Source organism: Vipera berus (assembly GCF_964194415.1).
Source record: "Vipera berus genome assembly, chromosome: 3".
Taxonomy (NCBI): Eukaryota; Metazoa; Chordata; class Lepidosauria; order Squamata; family Viperidae; genus Vipera; species Vipera berus.
The window spans coordinates 188,746,286-188,765,219 of record NC_138204.1 but is presented as its reverse complement, the minus strand read 5'-3'; the positions used below and the strand labels follow the sequence as shown (position 1 = coordinate 188,765,219).

At 34.4% G+C, this 18,934-nt stretch overlaps 1 protein-coding gene across 1 annotated transcript in view; it reads left to right on the top strand.

Annotated features, from left to right (window-relative positions):
* MMP16 (matrix metallopeptidase 16) overlaps positions 1-18,934 on the top strand; it is a gene marked incomplete at both ends in the record, with an annotated part of 169,740 nt that overhangs the window by 149,020 nt on the left and 1,786 nt on the right. The window contains 2 exons of the mRNA XM_081322723.1: positions 10,271-10,421; positions 15,059-15,174. Of these exons, the coding sequence (XP_081178849.1) occupies positions 10,271-10,421; positions 15,059-15,174 (267 nt within the window). The remainder of the gene's footprint in view (positions 1-10,270; positions 10,422-15,058; positions 15,175-18,934) is intronic.

The following is an 18,934-nucleotide window of genomic DNA, read 5'->3' as shown; positions in this document are numbered from 1 at the left end:
CCACAAATTATTTTGTCTATCACGAATGAAGGCAAATATATGTGTCCCAGGTTAATGTTGCAGGTTCCAATCTGAGTCAGCCACCAGGCCCAGAGCTCTCTTCCTCCAAGCTTTTGAACTTGTGCTGGAGCCCATCTCTGGAAAGTTATCTCTCTCCAAAATGAGTTTTGTTCATACTGTTATGCTGTGTAATAACCCAGGGAGTCTTAAAAATAAAACACAAAGATAAGTATTACAAGGTTTTAGTAATATCACTGCATGATTTCATGAGAAAACTGAAATCTCTTAAGAACGCAGCATTTTCAGTTAGATGTTTTCATTCACAAGATGTCTCAAAATTATGGCATTCTGGTTCAAAATTAAATACAACTTTGCTGAAATCCATGACATTTGATGAATTTATGAAATATTACTCATTTTAAAAAAATAAATGTTGGGGAGATAATAGCTAGGTGGAATATAAAAATAAATCATTTGACCACCTTGGAAATTTTTTAGACACAACTTCCTATGTATTCATTGTGTGTTTGAACCAAAGGTTCGAATGCATGAGAGGGGGAAAAAAAGCTCTCTTATCCAAATACAATGTTCCTAATTTAAATTGCAATGCCTTTTATTTATTAAAAAAGGTATTTTACTGTGCTAGTAGCATATACTATTCTTTTGTATTATCTTTTGGACTTTAAATTATTATTCATTATTTCTAAGACATACGGGGTATCTATTTAGTGAACTGTAAATAAGTAAAATTTAATTTTGTATATTTCTGGTAAAGTAATACACAGCTGTGGGAGTCAACATTTCAGATCAGAACAGTGAAATCTTGCAAGCTAGGGAAAGTTCAGAAGATTTCTTATTCCTAAGATTACACATGTTCTGATATATTGACATTTTGTAAGATCCTAGACATTAACAAAAGTTTTTTTTAATTGGTTTTACTGCAACTACAGTTGTCATAAGGATAAATTTCCAATTATGAAATCTGTACCCTACCTACTGAGCAGTGATAATAATGGCAATGTTTAAATTGGACTGTTTTAATGTGTTTTATATCATGTATCTAATTTCAGAAATTAGTTCAATTTGCAGTAGCTAACTTTCACCCATGTTTATATTTTACAATATCCAATATTATTTTAATGGACAAAATTATGACACCTTACAACCACTTGATGAACTTTTCTCCTTCCATCTGAAAGAACCCAACAAATATCAGTTATTGTTCCAAAGTTTAGAAGAGCAAAGTTTCATATAGGTGAGAAACAGGAATCGTGTGCCACCCCATCACCATGCTGTTTCATCTGCCATCTCCAGAATTATTTATTTTGAGCATTAGTTACTTGTCTTGCTTTTCATGTAATCTGTGATACACAGTGATTTATCTGCCATTACTAATTCAGGTGGGAAATGAAGTATTAACAATGTTCCTGTTCTCATGCAAATTTCCTTCGTAATTAAAAATTTCATAAAGACCAAAAATATGGCATGTGCAATGCAGTGTTTTGTATTTCTCTCCTCACCCTCAGTTTTTCACCAGGCATCAGCTGTTGCCTAAAATTAAAACTTTAAATATGCATCTAATTTGAGTTTAATGTGAAAATTATACATTCTACTGAATAAATACTAGTTTATCATTACAACCTGTTCACTGGGATTGAAAACCCATGTAGAATATAATTACTTATAAAGTGTTTGTTAAATAAGGTGCATTTATAGCAACACAATAAGGGATTAGATGAAAACTCTTAACATTGTTATAATGAGTGGCTCATTGTAGCTTAAAGGTTGGTTAAGACAGCATGCTGGGTGGTACTGGAGTCTCTTGAAAATTGTACTGCTGTGGCTACCTTTGAATTTCTCCTTAACTTCAAGGGTTTTAACCTCAAGAATGTCTTCAAATAGTGAGAAGTGCAGCTTTGAGAAACTTCTTTTTATTCTATTTGCTCCCCATCTTTCATTTATAGAATATTTTGTGTTTGGGGCACAGAGCATGACTCTTGCTATTCCAGTCATATTTTTTTTCCTACATTTCATATTTCCCTAATTATTATTTCTTCTATAACTGCATCTACTTACTCTCCCACTTCCTTACTTGGATGTTTGTTTCCTTGTGGCCTATTCTTACTTGTTTCAAATAAAAGGAATTTAGAAATTCATGGGGAAAGGGGGAAGCACAACTCCAAGAGAAAAGCAGCAAAATGCTGTCAGCAAAAGTTCATGGGAAGACAAGAGAGATCTCAAATGCTTTTCCAATCTCTTAAGTTTGGAATTTTCAGGAAGAATTTTCAAAATTACAAATTGGCAACGAGGTATAACATTAGTTCCAATGTTCATTTATTCTAGGCCTTCAAGTGGACTATATAGCCCTCTTTGGGGACACCATTTCTGGAGGACCACATTTTTTATATAATATAGTTTAAATTAATAAATAGTTAACATGGTAAGATACTTTTTCCCAGGACTTTTTTTTTGTTATAGAATGCACAGGAACAGAGTTCCAGCACCTTTTTTTGACGGATTTTCCAGAGTTGCATTCTTTTCCTATTGTTCCCCTTCCTATACTTGTTTACTTTTGAAAATGCCCCGTGGTGGTACGGTGTGAGCCCACCCAAGCGGGGTCTCCTCTGGTGCTGTCTGCCTCCTCTAGGAGGAGCCACGAGGCACTGGAGCAACACAGCCAGACCGTGGCTTGATTGGCTGGGTCGGACCATGTGGTATGGAAGCCTATGGTGGTGGTGGAAGACACATAAACATGGAGGCCGTCTTTCACGAGAGTTTGAGTGAGATTTTTGCCTTCCCTTATAGAAGGTGGGGTGTGAGGTTAAAAAGAGGCAAAGTGAGAGGAAAGAAAGGTGGCTGGCATGGAAGCTTGCCTGACAGTGAAACATTGCTTTTATGTTTCCTTGGGTAGTTCAAGGGCTGGGATATCTACAAAAATCTCTTTTTAGTCTTTCATACTTTATATTCAAATTGCAGAAGAGAAGAATAAGAATAAAGCCAATGTCTTCTGATTTGGAGGTATTGTTATTAATAATAATATATATTAATTATGTATTGGTCAGGTGTAAGGGTAGACCTATACTATGAGGTTTAATCAGATCTATTTATTAAATTGGGTTTAACTTAAAGGTAAATTAAAAGTAATCTGTTCACTGACAAAGTTTCAACTTTAATTTGTTTCAAGTCAATATCCATATTAAACTCCAAATGTAAATTTTTCCACCTTGTTTGAAAACTTCTTAAAAATAATTCAATATTTTAGAAGCAACCAAATTTTGTTTTATTGGGCCAATTTCATTCCACATAGAAAGTTGACATTTTCACTCATTAAACTAAATGGGTATGCCAGTGGTAAATGTCCCAAAAGATTAATAAAATGCCTTCTTGTAATTCAGAGCCATACAGTGCATTGTAACATTAATAGTATTAATTTACCTTGAATAGATACACTCAAAATTGAAGGGGTGTTTTTTTTTCAACTACAAAGGTGAGCCTTATAGGGTAGGCAAGGCAGGTTGTATGACGTGTGTGAGTTCCAGTACCTTTTTTTTTTAAACAAAAAAAGCACTGCTTTTTTCCCAGTTATTTGGGGTGGGGGGGCATCACAGAAGTACACGAGACTCAGAAGGGTGCCAGGATCACAAAATGCTGAGAATATCTCTTCTAGAAAAACAGACAAAAACCTAAAAATGTACCACATTTAATTGCTGCTTCAGTGTGTTTAAGTCTAATTTATTTCATTTGGTGATTACCACCTCTGTACAATAAATGTTATGAAACTTGAAACCTTTTTATAACAGTGCTGAGTGTAACATCTTGCTCAGAGACTTACCGTTTCTATTTGGTTTTTGTATTAGGGGTTCTATGATGCTGTCTTGATTTGATCATCCCTTTTTTCCCCTCCACTATCAATTATTTTATATGTAACTACTTAAAATTAGAAAGGAATGTTTACATTTCTTTTTTTTAAATAAAGTTTGATTCCATTAATATCTTGGAAGATTGATGTGCCTCCAAGCAATTAAGGAGGTAACCTAAAGATGCCTTTTCCAAAAGGCAACTGGACTTCCTTGGTTTTCTTCTTTGAAAATATTTAGCTTCTCATCCAAGAAACTTCTTCAGTTCTAACAGACTGGTGTGGAATGGAAGCATAAACAGTATAAGTCCTTCCATTCCCAACCAGTCAGTTAGAATTGAAGAAGCTTCTTGGATAGAATAGACACAAGGAGGAGTTGAATTCATTGACTGCATGCCTCAGTACTACAGAAATAAGAGATAGTGCTATATAAAATATTTTTTTCCCTTTCTCTTTTCTTCTAATTTTCCAGAAAACCAATATAAATTATGCGCTAGGATGCTCCCTAGAAAATAGGTGGTATAATGAAAACTGTCAAGCTACATAACAAGGCAAGAGGCAAAATTGATGGGTAACTCAAGAAGATTTCTAGAAAAGAAGGGTCCAGACTGTTACCTTTTATGTTGTGGACTTAGCCTTGCTACCATAGAGCTGTATCAAAATTCTGACTCCAAAAAAAGTGTGTTTTGAGAGTTTAAATCAGAAGAAAAAAGAAACAAGCTGTTTTGAGTTTGTTCTGACAGAATACCCTTAGCTCAGAATATTCCAATTGTTTTCTTCCAAGCTGAAAACAAAACACATTTGCTATTTGATGTATTCCCCTCATTCATGCCATGTATAATTGGTTTGGCTTGGCTGTCTCTGGGGAGCACTTGGAGAATTTTCAAGGCAATTTAGCAATAGATGGTGATCTTCCATTTTCAGACTTTTAAGAAAATCAGAATGCTTTCAGCTCCAAATGTTTAGTTTTTGTGGAAATGCCTTTGCTATTTTGAGGACCTATTACAGCCTTTGTTCAAAAAGATGTCATACATACATAAGTAATAGGAGTTTCTTTTTTCTTTTTATCATTTTTGGGAGAAAGGCCCGATATCTGATCAAGTATTTCTTTCTATGTATATATCTCTACTACATATATTAATATTTGTGGGCAGATATAAATGAATGTATCCTTTCTAGTTTATAGAGATGTATCCTCATCTAATAGTGCCATTAAGTATGCCATTTTATAAGTATTAAATCATATCCTTTTATTTTCAAAAAAACATTGTATGGTGAAAAAATTGTTCTCCATTTTTATACAATTCTTGTATTGTTAGTAACACTGAGATTTGTTTATACTTACTTGGTAATATTTATACTTACTTGGTAATGATTTTCATTTATCCTTTGAATTCAATGGGGCCATTGTATTTTTTAATAAATCTTTTCTGTAGAGACTTTTTAAAGAATATATGAAGGCTAGAATGATCTATATATATATATTCTTTAAGTGAAGATATTTTCTCTGTAGAAGGTATATAAGTATTCACGAGCAAATGTCATTTCCCTTTATTTGTACTAGCAAAATTACCAGGTAGTAATGTGAAATTAGTTTAGGACATGTGTAGTATATATGAATACATGGATATATATACAGTGATATAATGGGTTTAATTAAAGTTAAATATTATACAGCATTATTTGGGAGATTGTGTTGTAACTCAGAATAAATTTACTTTGTAACCTTAGCTTAATACAATGGTGCTCATCTTTTAGATCTAATTTCAAAGGAATGCAATAGAAATTTATCACATTTTTTCGAAGAAAATTATTTAATTAATTAAAGGGGATCTTTACCAGAATGAAGAGTACACTAATATTTACCTCAAAATATTTACTGATTGATAAGCTACATCCAAAATTACATGCATTTGAGAAAATTATTGGAAAAAATAATCATGTTTTAGAAAATGTTATAGAAAAAAATTCATACAAAAGGATATAGCAGAGGCTATATACTGTTATAAAGCCACAAGATTACAGTCATAAAAAGGGAGTTTTAAAATAGTTTTTTAAGTAATAAAAAATTAGATAGAGCAGGTAAAGATTTTGAATACATACTATATTTGTATGCCATATCCCATCTGAAGATATATTGTCTTTCTATAAAATGAAAGGTTTATTTAATTTCAAAATTTAAAAGAGCTTTTGGTTTTGTGTGTGTGTGTGTGTGTGTGTGTGTGTGTGTGTGTGTGTGTGTCTAAGTATATAAAACATTTCCACTGGTATTTCAGTAACAAAATCAACAAAATTGACATCTCACTTGAAAGTATATGTCTCTTAGTAAAGTTTTTTTAAAACTTTTCTATGACATAGTCTTCTACCTTATGGGCATATTGCCCAAACATTCTGCAAATAGGTAGTATAATAGGAGTAATTTCTTAAAAGGAGTGATGTTGTTTTATTTGTTTCAAGATTGCTTTTTCTGCTGAATAGGAACAAGAAATGGTATAGAAGTATGTAACTGCTTTTAAAACATTAGAGATACAGATTGTGAAGTTCTTTCTAGTGAGACACAGAATTTAAACAGTGTGAAAAGTGAACTGTCAAAGACATCTGCCATGTTAAAATTTGTACCAAGCTAAATACAGCAAAATAAAAATTGTAACAAAATTCACACCCCAGCTGCCATGACTCTCAACACTGTTGATCCCATATATATTTTGTAAGATAAAATTCAAGGACAGGACATGGATAAAAATCAAATAATGCCTAATTATAAAATATGGGAAGATGATACAACAGTATGAAATGAACCATGCCAATGTTTATGATATAAGAAAAATAATAACACAGCTAGGTATTTTTTTCTCCCTTATTATACAACTTGAATAGTAAATTTGGTCAGGAATAGTTTGTTACTTGCTTGTAATTTTAATGTTCACCTAAAATTATGCTGATAATTTATGCATTTTATTATCTACTGTCACAACTCTATCAGATCAGTTATATAGATTCTAATTAATTTTTTGTGCTTTTCAACAGATTTACACTGTATAGGAAATAGTTTTCACTTTTTTGTGGAAAATACATGTATCTCTATATGAGTACATGTAATAATGCAAGTTGAAAGCTAAGATGCATAACAATTGTATACTGTGCAAATTCATCTTGCTTCACAAAAGAGAGAATCATACAGAATTTAAGATATGTCTCATATCAAACTCACTTAGCAGAAATGTTGTTTAACAGCCTCCAAAAAGGAACCTAATGGTTGAACTAGGCCCAGTTTCATTCTTTAACTTCAGTTCAGTTTTGTTTCTTGTATTAACATTACATTCTAAGTGTGAAAGCTTTTGTTCAGTTTCCTTACTCGAACTCATCTAAAATTCTCTATTCATGAACTCATCCTTTAACTGAAATCTGTCAACTTTGACTTCTTAAGCCTAAGAAACAAAAGTAAAACTTTTTTTTAAAGAAAAGCTTCAGTCCAGTCCAGGGTTTCTTATATATAGTCTGCACTACAGATAAAGTTGACAGCTGAGGCAAAATAAACCCTTTATGTAGTGCGTGCATAATATACCTCACTGTGAGCCCAGAAGAAAACTTGCAAACAAATAATTACTGTTGACATTGCCCACCAGTTTCAAAGTAAGATATATCCAGTTAACCTTTAGAGTTTAATCTTTTCAGAGTTAAACAGCAAAAGAAAAGACATGACACAATTATATAATTGTGTTACTCTATAATGCTTCTATAGTGGATGGTTAACAAGACTGTTCTATTTCCATTATTTTACACAGTTAGGATGAGTTGTACAATGTATGCATCAGGAAATAAAACAGCCATGTTCCTGAAATCCAGCAGCAACCGAGAGATTAATATAGAGGGAAAGGGGCTGATTAAGGAGTAGTTGGTTTAAGCCCAAGCACTAGAGATGAATATAGCAACATGAACACCCACAGCATGGATTTACCAGAGATAATAACATTCATATCCAAATCAAAGGTTTCAAGGACTTTGAGATTCACCAAGCCATTTTTCCAGCCATTTGTCTGTTTATTTAATTTAGTTTAAGGCCACCTAACTCTTCAATGTTTTTCAACAACTTACAATGAACATACTGTATATCAAATGTTCTGTTTTATACTGTATGATCTTGGGGGGAGGGTTGTATTTCTTAAATAATGCAGAAAAAGATTGTATGCAATGCTAAGAACATTAGACTACAGTGAGTTGAAATCAAGGTCAATGTATCCATCTAGAAAAGGACAGGGTAAAGCGTATTAAGAAAACAACGTAGATGAAGCCTCTGTGGGAATGAAAGTGAATAGTCATTGTAAACTCATGTGAGGTCTTGGGTAGAAAAAATCCTGTCTGCTAAATGTCTATGGAGATTCTGCGTCATCCAGGCCATGGTTGTCCTAAAGGTGCTTTCTCAAAAGGCAACTGTACTTTGTTTTTCCTTAAAGATGTTTTGCTTCTCATACAAGAAGCTTCTTCAGTTCAAGTTCAGAACTGAAGAAGCTTCTTGGATAAGAAGCAAAATGTCTTCAAGGAAAAACAAAATCCCGTTGCCTTTTGAAAAAACACCTTGAGACATCCTATCTGTTAATTAGGTTCTAGCTGAACAGGAGAGATCCACCACCAATCCCATTTTATTTACAGATAGGGTTGCACAACCCACAGGGTTTTTCTGAGCATTCCTAACCTTACATTGCCAACAGATGTAGCAAAAGTTACATTTTAGGGGCATGATTTCAGCCAGGAGGAAGTGGAAGTAGTTTGCCTTCCAAACTCTTCCAAAGTTTTAAAAAAGACCGAAAAAAATCCACACTTTTAAAGGACTTTACTGCAGGTCTTAAAATGTGTTCATTCCAATCCTTAAACCCACCTAGAAAGACAGCAAGAAGAAAAATGGATAACCATTAACTGTTGTCAGTATACAGTTTATGAAAATTGCTAACCAAAAGCTGAAGTATCCATTTTACTGAAAAATGGAGCTAATTATTTAAATATAAAATGAATTTACATTATCAATCCTCAAGAAAATATGGCTGGACTTTCATTGGGAGTTTTAATACTTAACTTCACCAAGATTTATCTTTAAGCACACGTCTAGGAAACTGTACAACAACAGAACTAGAAAATCCTTGATCTGCAGCAGATATTTTCTAAAAATTTTCCTCCCCCACCCCAAATGTGATTATGCTGTATTGAAATAATATTTTTGGAAAAGGAGTATGTTTCTAAGGTCCTTGATATGCAAAAGAAAAGGTTTCTGAATATAGCCTGATTTTTTTTGCACAAGGTGAATTGTCCCTCCTTTCCCTTCCTTCTTTTGTGCAGCAAAAAAAAAAAACTATATTATGATTTAATATACAACCAAATGCCATTTACCTCTGATGTAATGGATGCTATTATGCCCTTCCTTTCTTCTCACCTTTAATCGTATTGTACAAAGACATGAAAATAAAGCAAAATATTCCAAATAAAAGTTTATCATCTGCAAGAAACAGGTGTGACAAAACTTTTATTTTGAGAGAGAAAGTTTTGAGAGAAGGTCCTTGAGGACTATATTGTTTTCTTGAATAAAAAGGATACATTTGTAAAATAAAATAAAATACCAGCAATTGGCTTGAAGTGAATTATAAAGAAGTTGATGAAAGATTTACTCTAACACTCAGCATGCAAAGGAATAAAGCTTTACCCATTTCCTAATTAAATGTGTTATAAAAAGAGATGCTATAAATCAGAAAGAGAAGAGATCAGCCTTTTTTCTCTCTTTCCTTTCCTCCTTGCATTCTCCTTTTTTATCCTTTATTTAAGCCTACTGTGGAAAATCTATAAAATAGAAATAATTTTCAAGTTTTTCTGTCACAATATCTGATCCTTAGTCTATAGGGAGAAACAAAAATTCATTTCAATCTGTTGATAGAAAACAGTGCCTAAGGCTGCCTATATAACTTGCTAACATAAGGAAGAGTACTTGGAGTCCCATTTTTCTACTTGTCAGCTTCTAAAGCAACAGGTATGGGCAATATATCCTAGGGAAACACAATTGGAGCATGTCTGAACTATAAAGTGACAATTTGCTTATGTAATTGGCTGCAACATCATCAGAGATTTGGACTTCTAAAGACGGACATGTTTTGAAAAAGTTCATTTCATGGAAACTTTCAGGATATTGCGGTTTCAAAATAGGACAGCCAGCTGGAACTATGATCCATTCAGGCAGTTGCAGCCCCGTACTCATATAACTTGGACTCTATGCCCTATATGTATATTGTGGCATGGACCTAGTCCTCATCCTATTTATGTCATTACAAGAATGCAACACATTGGGCTCTGGTGAAAACCACCTTTTAGCTTCTTAAACAGAATTTCTTTTCAAAGACTAATATAGTGTTCTGTTTTGTTTTTCTTGCACAGGTAACAAGTTCTGGATCTTTAAGGACACCACCCTACAGCCAGGGTATCCTCATGATTTAATATCATTAGGAAGTGGTATTCCTCCTCATGGTATTGATTCAGCAATTTGGTGGGAGGATGTTGGGAAAACCTACTTTTTCAAAGGAGACAGGTTAGTGTGTTCATTCTGGAAACAAACATACTATTTACATGGCTTGTTTTTCTCCTTCGTTCTTAGTGTTAATATGTATTCAAAAATGTGGAATATTTATTTAGTTGGACTTGCATTATTAAAAGCATAGCAATCCAATTTTTAAAAATGGAGCCTTTCCTCCAGAGTGTACAATTGTGTGGATGGAAAACAGTCAGCATTTTGGAAGCTGAAATGCATTATTGCCATCAACTTCTATGATGGACAAAACTGTTTTATAATTTGCTTGTTATGGATGTGAATATTATTTTAAGTATGTATTTAACTGAACAATTTTCAGCCCCCAGGCCTTGGGGACTTTTTAAATGTCAGGCATCCTGGTTGCATGTTTGAGATTCAGGATATTATAGATTTGATTTTTTTTCCCCATTGGCAGCTTTACTCAGTTAAGTTCTTCTTAAAAGTACTATGATGACAAAGAAAAAGAGAGAAAAACTGTATCCAAAAAGAAAAAAAACCCACAGTAACAGAAAAACTTCTGTTGATGGGAAGGTTACATTTTAGATCCAGAACAAGCATAATGAGACCCAGTAGGTCATAAATGCAATACAGCGTATAAAGGAGCAGATTTGAAAAATGTGAACCATGCTAAGATAATTGAGCTATTACAGGATATTGACCACTTAGTGGGAATAAGTCCATATCACACTAAGCTTCTCAGCACATATTGTTTATATCCTTTTTTTCCAACTCCTTAATGTAATATAGGCTGAATTTTCCCAGTGGTTTTAATTGCACATATAAGCCTCTTACAAAGTTCTTTCTGAACTGAGAACAACCCACTGTTGCTTCTTTAGCTGCGATGATTTTGTAGGCATAAAAAAGTGAGGCAAAAGGTGATAACAAAGCCAAAGGAGGAAAATTGTCTTCCTGCAAAGGCTGTGAAAAGGTGTTATAATCTCCCAGGAGAAAGATAGACCTGAGAAACTGTACAGTATTGCTGAGTAACATTTTGACTTCAATCTCTGAGGAATGTGTTGGGAAAAGATTGTGGCACCAATCTGCAGTACCTTAAACTAGCAGCATCTTTTCCTGCTGCTTCCTGCAAAAAAAATGAAGACATTGAAGATCATATTGGAAGTGCTACACAGCTTTTCAACAGAAAGAGGATGAACAGACAGATGGACAGAGGCACAGACAGACAAGCAAACCCCAAAGAATCAAACAAATGCAAGAACATGTTCCCTGCATAAATCTTAAGTGTATTCAATTAAAGCAGGAGGCAGATATTTGTGTCTATACACCTTTTGAATTTTTGTGATTTCAATTTGTTATTTCTCTGCTTCTTATTGGATTGTTTTGCATCTTGTGATGATGGTAGTCACCCCCATTCTCCTTCCCATTATTTTGGGGTCCTGCAAAGACTGACTATGAATGCTAAACACTGATGTCACTATTTTTAGCCATTTCAAGGAAACATATAAGAACTGTATTGTGCACTATAAAATAGGAATAATCGAGTTATAAAACAAGGGACAAGAAACCCAGTCTCTGCAAATAACGTTCACTTATATGTATTATCTTGTCTGCTATCCAAACCATGGTAAATATGATTGATCCTTGATCTCAAAAGTCATACATATCTGCTTTGCAGCTACTTGGCTTGTACTCAGCGTGTGGTTCTCAATGGAAATGCATCTACATGGAAGGAAGTGTGTAGTGGGGTGCCCCAGGGCTCTGTTCTGGGCCCAGTGCTCTTCAACATCTTCATCAATGATTTGGATGAGGGGATAGATGGGGAATTCATCAGATTTGCAGATGACACCAAGCTGGCAGGAATAGCCAATACTCCAGAAGATAGGCTTAAAATACAGGAGGATCTGGACAGACATGAACACTGGACGCTATCTAACAAAATGAAATTCAATGGTGAAAAAAGTAAGGTTCTACATTTAGGTAAGAAAAAACAATTGGTACCTTGCTCAATAGTGGTAACTGTGAGAGGGATCTTGGTGTCCTAGTGGACAACCACTTAAATATGAGCCAGCAGCGTGCTGCAGCTGCCAAAAAAGCCAACACAGCGCTAGGTATTAACAGAGGGATAGAATCAAGATCACATGAAGTGTTAATACCACTTTACAATGCCTTGGCAAGGCCACACTTGGAATACTGCATCCAATTTTGGTCACCACAATATAAAAAAGATGTTGAGACTCTAGAAAGAGTACAGAGAAGAGCAACAAAGATGATTAGGGGACTGGAGGTTAAAACATACTGTATAAGGAACGGTTGCTGGAATTAGGTATGTCTAGTTTAATAAAGAGAAGGATGAGGGGTGACATGATAGCAGTGTTCCAATATCTTAGGGGTTGCCACAAAGAAGAGGGAGTCAAGCTATTCTCCAAAGCACCTGAAGGCAGGACAAGAAGCAATGGATGGAAACTAACCAAAGAGAGAAGCAACCTAGAACTAAGGAGAAATTTTCTGACAGTTAGAACAATTAATCAGTGGAACAACCCGCTCCAGAAGCTGTGAATGCTCCAACACTGGAAGTTTTTAAAAACAGATTGGACAGCCATTTATCTGAAATGGTATAGGGCTTCCTGCCTGAGCAGGGGGTTGAACTAGATGACCTCCAAGGTTCCTTCCATCATCATTATCATCGTCATCGTCATTGTAGTTGTTGTTGTTGTTATTATTATTATTATTATTATTATTATTATTATTATTATTATTATTATTATTATTATTATCATTATCATTATCTTCTATTTCAGCCTTTTTAAAACATTCAAATTACTGGAGCTTATTCTCACTCACTGCTTGTATATAATGAAAGGAATGTTTTGTCTCCTGAAACATGACATTTTTTTGTATTCTGAATTACTGCTCAGTAAATAGCAAGAATATCCTTTGAATAAAGCAAGGGAAAAGTACTGAAAAATCTATAAACCAATCAGTCATGTTATATAAATCCCTGAATTTTGCTCATTTTATTTTTCCTCATAGTAACTACCTGACATTAAATGGATCTTTTAATTTTTCTGTGTGCATAGGAAAAAATGCCTAAAACAGTTTTTTTCCAGTTGTTTTAATTCATGCAAAAATAAATTCTTATCCACAATGTCTCAAAACATCTATTGAATATAATGGAGCTTTATTCTAAGCAGCAGTGTAGTGCCAAGATGCTTTCTTTTCTGCAATCCTGACTCTGAAATAAGACCTATTAAAAACTTAGAGAGTTACTTTGATCAAATATGCCTTAAATTACTTTCAAATAGTGCTATGGATGCAGACCACACCCCTTTGCATATAAATCAAGAAATTACATCACCGAGTTAGGAAGAAATAAATGTGGGCATATTGGTTAAAATGCATTACTGCATTGCAGTCCAGGGAAAGGGATTACAGGTTTTTTTTAGAAAAATAAAAATAAAAAAATTTCTTAGCAAATTGAACTTTTACATGGAACTTCTCCCAAGTTACATGGCTACTGACAAGGAATCTCTGTAGAAGCTTTGATTTAAGTGTTTCTCTCACACAAACACGGATACTCAACTGCATGTTGTCATCAGTGCTACAGCAGAGATCATTTTTTGCTTATTACACAAATCCTTTAATTTAGAAATCAGTGTAAATATCAAAATCAATGTTTCTAGCCCCATTGCCACCATTTAGCATAATTTGGTCCCTAGCTTGAAAGTCCACAAACTGAATATGGTATTTGTTCTGATTAAGATTTCAGAGCTACTTACATGTACATATCCATACTCTGAAGCCAATCAGAAAAGCAGGGGTGTGCTCCCAGTTAATAAGGCAGTATATCTTCTTAAGAACTGCACAAATAAGGTGTATTGCAAATTTATTGAGGATAAGACTAAATGCTTTCAGTTACAAATTGCATTATTACTGTATGTATACCAGATGCAGATAGCCATACATAAATGTGGAAGGATGAATATATAGAATATGTAATTTATGATGTGCACTTGAGGCCAGGAATAATCCCTTTTTAATAACCATGGGGGAAAAGGCATAGGAATAAAAAAAACTTCTTTTAAAAAATATAAATAATTTAGAAAAACTGTTTATTGAGAAAATTCCATATATTTCCTTGTAAATACTCAATGACATTTATTCCTGAGCTGTGTATGCATAATACTGCAATCTGATTTTCTTTTTCTTTTTAAATATGTATATTCTTTTCATGGAATGTTATTTCCCTATAAATTAAGATATGTATGGAATCTAGCAGCTTGAGCTGATAAATATTGCACAATGTAATTTTTTAAAAAAGTCTCTAAAAAGTACAGCATAGAATTAGAAGTGCTAATTCAAAATGTGATTAAAATCTTGAATAAAGCATTGATATAGGTTATTGCATATAATATTTGTCACTGTACAGCTGGATTTAACCCCTAGGTATCATAACTCTTTTGATTATATAAAACCACTCATTGATTTGGTTCTCAGGATAGATTAATGAATTATATATTAAATCATCAAATGTTTAAATGTCTTTATTACTAGTTAGGAGTATATATTTAAATAGAAGTGACCAGGTTCTCTAATGTTATCATTTCACAGAGTACTTCATTTCAGACACTGGGGAAAAAAAGCATCCATAAACCTTATTTTAACCTCATTCTTTCTCTCAGGTATTGGAGATACAGTGAAGATATAAGAACTATGGACACAGGTTATCCCAAATCAATCACAATCTGGAAAGGTATCCCAGAATCACCTCAGGGAGCCTTTGTTCACAAAGAAAATGGTATGTAGCTTCTTGTGAACACAAATGTTTGCTCCTTCCTTCCTTCCTTCCTTCCTTCCTTCCTTCCTTCCTTCCTTCCTTCCTTCCTTCCTTCTTTCCTTGTTGTTCACACATCATTTATTCAAATGGTTCTTTGTTACTTAAATGTGAACCCCATAACAGTACAATAAATACAGTTAAGATATATGATAACTGGAATTGTCCCAAGGTCTTTTTAATATATGGCATTGTATTGATGCTCAGGTTAAGTCACATATGCAATGTCTTTTGCCCCAAGCTTGTAACTGATGTTGATGGGGGGCCAGGGGGTGGGGGGGTGGGGGGGAGCCTGATTGGGTCCATCACTCAGATTGTTTTGTTTCTTTTAATGCCATTTTCTGGCAGCTGCAGCTAAGCTAGGCATCCAGGAGCTGATATCTCCTTTCCATTTGCTTAGAGGCAAAACTTAGGATTTACTTCCTGTGAAAGAGGATAGTTTTTTCCTATTCCAGCCAAGAAGAGATTTGCTGCTCTTTCAAAAATAACAAAATATTTTAGGTCAGAATTTTCCCCCACAAACCATCCAAATGGAAATATACCATTCTAGAAGTCTGTTCAAAGCAATCTACCCTTGCTTGGTTAGAATCACCTAATACAGAGTTAGATGTTTATATTTTGCATAAGTCTATTTAAAAAATACAAATTACATATTTCTATGAAACATCAGATACTGAACTGAGCTGAAGTACAGAAATATGTGCATTATATTCTTGATTATGAAGGCCTTCATTGTATGAATATTACTTGTTGCTTTGGGCTGTTAGCCATTTGATTGCAAAGTTTTAAATTTCCAAACACCATTAACACCAATTGTTGGGCTGCCAGCAGTGCACACGCAATTGATTGATCAGAGATTTATTTACTTTTCTTTCTCTTTATCCATGATAGGTCTCCAGTAATATTTTTGTTTCTCTGTAAATGAGATGTGATATTTCTTCCCTTATTAAGAATTGTTCCTTCCTTTAGCTCAAATCACCAATTGCTCTAACAAAAACTTTTCCCCCAGAAATAATTACTTCCTTGCTCTAAGTCTGCCTTCTCCAATAAGAGAAGTTCTTTTCAGAATGAAGCCTTTTAACTATAGAAGTTTTTTTGCTTTCCTTTTTCAAAAAGGAAAGTGATTTGGAACAGAAATCTTTCTTTGTGTGTGTCTCTGTCTCTGTCTGTCTCTGTTCTCTCTCTCTCTCTTTCTCCCTCTCTCTCTCACATACACACACACACACACACACACCTACAATCTTTAAAAGCGAGTTATCCACGTTGCAGGTATAGCTACCTGCAGTGCTTTTTTTGTAAAACAAAAAGGTGCTGGAACTCACACATGTCATACAACCCACCTTGCCTACCCTACAAGGTTCCATCCAAAAAAGGTGCCAGAACTCCGTTCTGAGTGTTCTATGAGAAAAAAAGCCCTGGCTACCTGTCTGTTAGACTCATATCTATAAGATACATAACAGAAATATTTATTGGTTTTCCAGTCTTTCAGTCACACTGAACTTCACAGTCTCTAAAATCTTGGCAAAGAAATATCTGGCAATAAAGCTAAAAAGGTTTCTTTTTTCTTTGTCTTTTAAAGATAAACTTAAGAAATTCTATGGATTCTGAGAGAATAAAAATAAAAGAGTTATCTGCTGAAGCCTGCAAAAACTGTACTAAAGTCAGGACTGTATTGGCTATTGCATTAAGCTTGAGCAAGCAAACCAAGCAAGGTTACATAGGAGAAACACCATACCTAATTTCACAAAACTGTGATTAAACTTTGCCTGAAGTCATTTGCTTCCCCTCCTCAGAAATTTCACTTGAAACTGTACTACATTGCTTTAGGGGAAAAGGTTCAGAGGAGCTGCTTTTGGTTTAGCAACTTACATTAATCCTTTTGGCTCTCATTTATTTGGGTGAGGGGGTGGAAGGAACTGGAAGGAAGCAGGAAAACATGCCAGCTGAGAAGTAGAAGACTATGTTCAGAATTAAGCTATTTAACTCATAGATCTTATTCTACCTTAAAAGCTTTTTGCTAATATATTAAAAATGCTAGCAGTGTTTTTTTATTAGCAGAGTCAATTTATTCTCTTTAAACAATACACAATGTGTATTTATTTTGTGTACAATTTGTATAAGCAAAAAATAATTTCAAGAAATCTAGATTTCTTCTCCTAGGTTTCAGCAGAATGCAGGAATATAGTATGGGGTTAAACTGTGTAAGAAACTAGAGTTGCGATCCAAATGTTGCATGCACACTTCTATTTCCAGTTCTCCATGTCTCCTGTGCATTATACCATACCTTTTAAATCATCATCTGCAGTGGCATCATTATCATCTGTTTTCCTAATCCCTGGGAGTATTCAGTACAAATTCTCTATTTAGTGTGGTAATCATTGAACAGCACATTACCTTGTTAAATATCCAAACTTTGCTGCAGTTTGCAACCACTAGGGAAGCTTTAACTTCTCCACCCCTATGATTTTGGCTATGCTGCAAATAATATAAGGGAAAATAACAGCTGTGTTGAGTTCACTGGGGATAAAAGCCCACAGCCTCCTTGAAGCAGCAAGCTCAGTGCAATTGAACGTACCATTTCCTTTCAGCATTGGGACATACACTGCAGAGCTGGGAAAACAGATCACTTCCCCATTTTCCTTAAGGAAAGATGCTTCTCCAGATTCCACTCTATTCTGTTGAAGGAACGGCTAACCAGGATCCAACTTCAGATTCGAGAAAGAATAGCAAACTGCCAAAAACATATTTTGAATATACTAACCAGAATGAAGAGAAAGGAATTCTTCCTCTCTCTTCATTCTGGTTAGTATATTCAAAATACATTTTTGGAAGAGAGGAAGTATTCCTTTCTCTTGCAAACAGCTGAGGACTGACTCATAGACACCTACGCTGTAATGGGAGATGAACAAGAAAGAGTAAAAAAGAAGCAACTTAAGAGGTCAAGGAGGATGAGGTGTTTGGGGAATCAGTGCAAAAGAATGTTGCCTGACAGCTTAAAAAAATTATGTTGCTCCAAAATAAGCATTTTCTCCTCACCAGTAGGATCTTAGCTTTATGTAGAACATGTGTGACAGACTGTGAGGGAGTTTGTTGATAGTAACCCCAAAACCATCATGATGTTTTGCTGCATTAATAAGTTGATAAATGAACGTGCATTGTAGTCATAATAAAAGATTCATGGAAGGATAATAGAAACTATCAGTGGAAACTCCTAGTAAATAACAACAACAACAACAACAACAACAACAACATAATAATAATAATAATAATAATAATAATAATAATAATAATAATAACAACAACAACAACAACAACAACAACAATATAATTATTGGGTGCAATCCCAAAACAACTGGAGCACCATTTGAACACCATTAGCATTGACAAATTCGCCATTAGTCAATTGCAAAATGTGGCCTTACTAGGAACTGTTTCCATCCTGCAACAATATCTATAATGCCATCAAACATCCACATCTGCCTATCCCAGGTCCTTGGTAAGGACTCAATAAGTAGACAAAAATGCCGAATCCAGTCTGAACATCTGGCTGACTGTGTGATGATGATGATGATGATGATGATGTTGGAAGGGAAGGAAGCCCTATACCATTTCAAACAAATGGCTGTCCAGTCTCTTCTTAAAAACTTCCAGTGTTGGAGCATTCACAGCTTCTGGAGGCAGGTTGTTCCAATGGTTAATTGTTCTAACTGTCAGAAAATTTTTC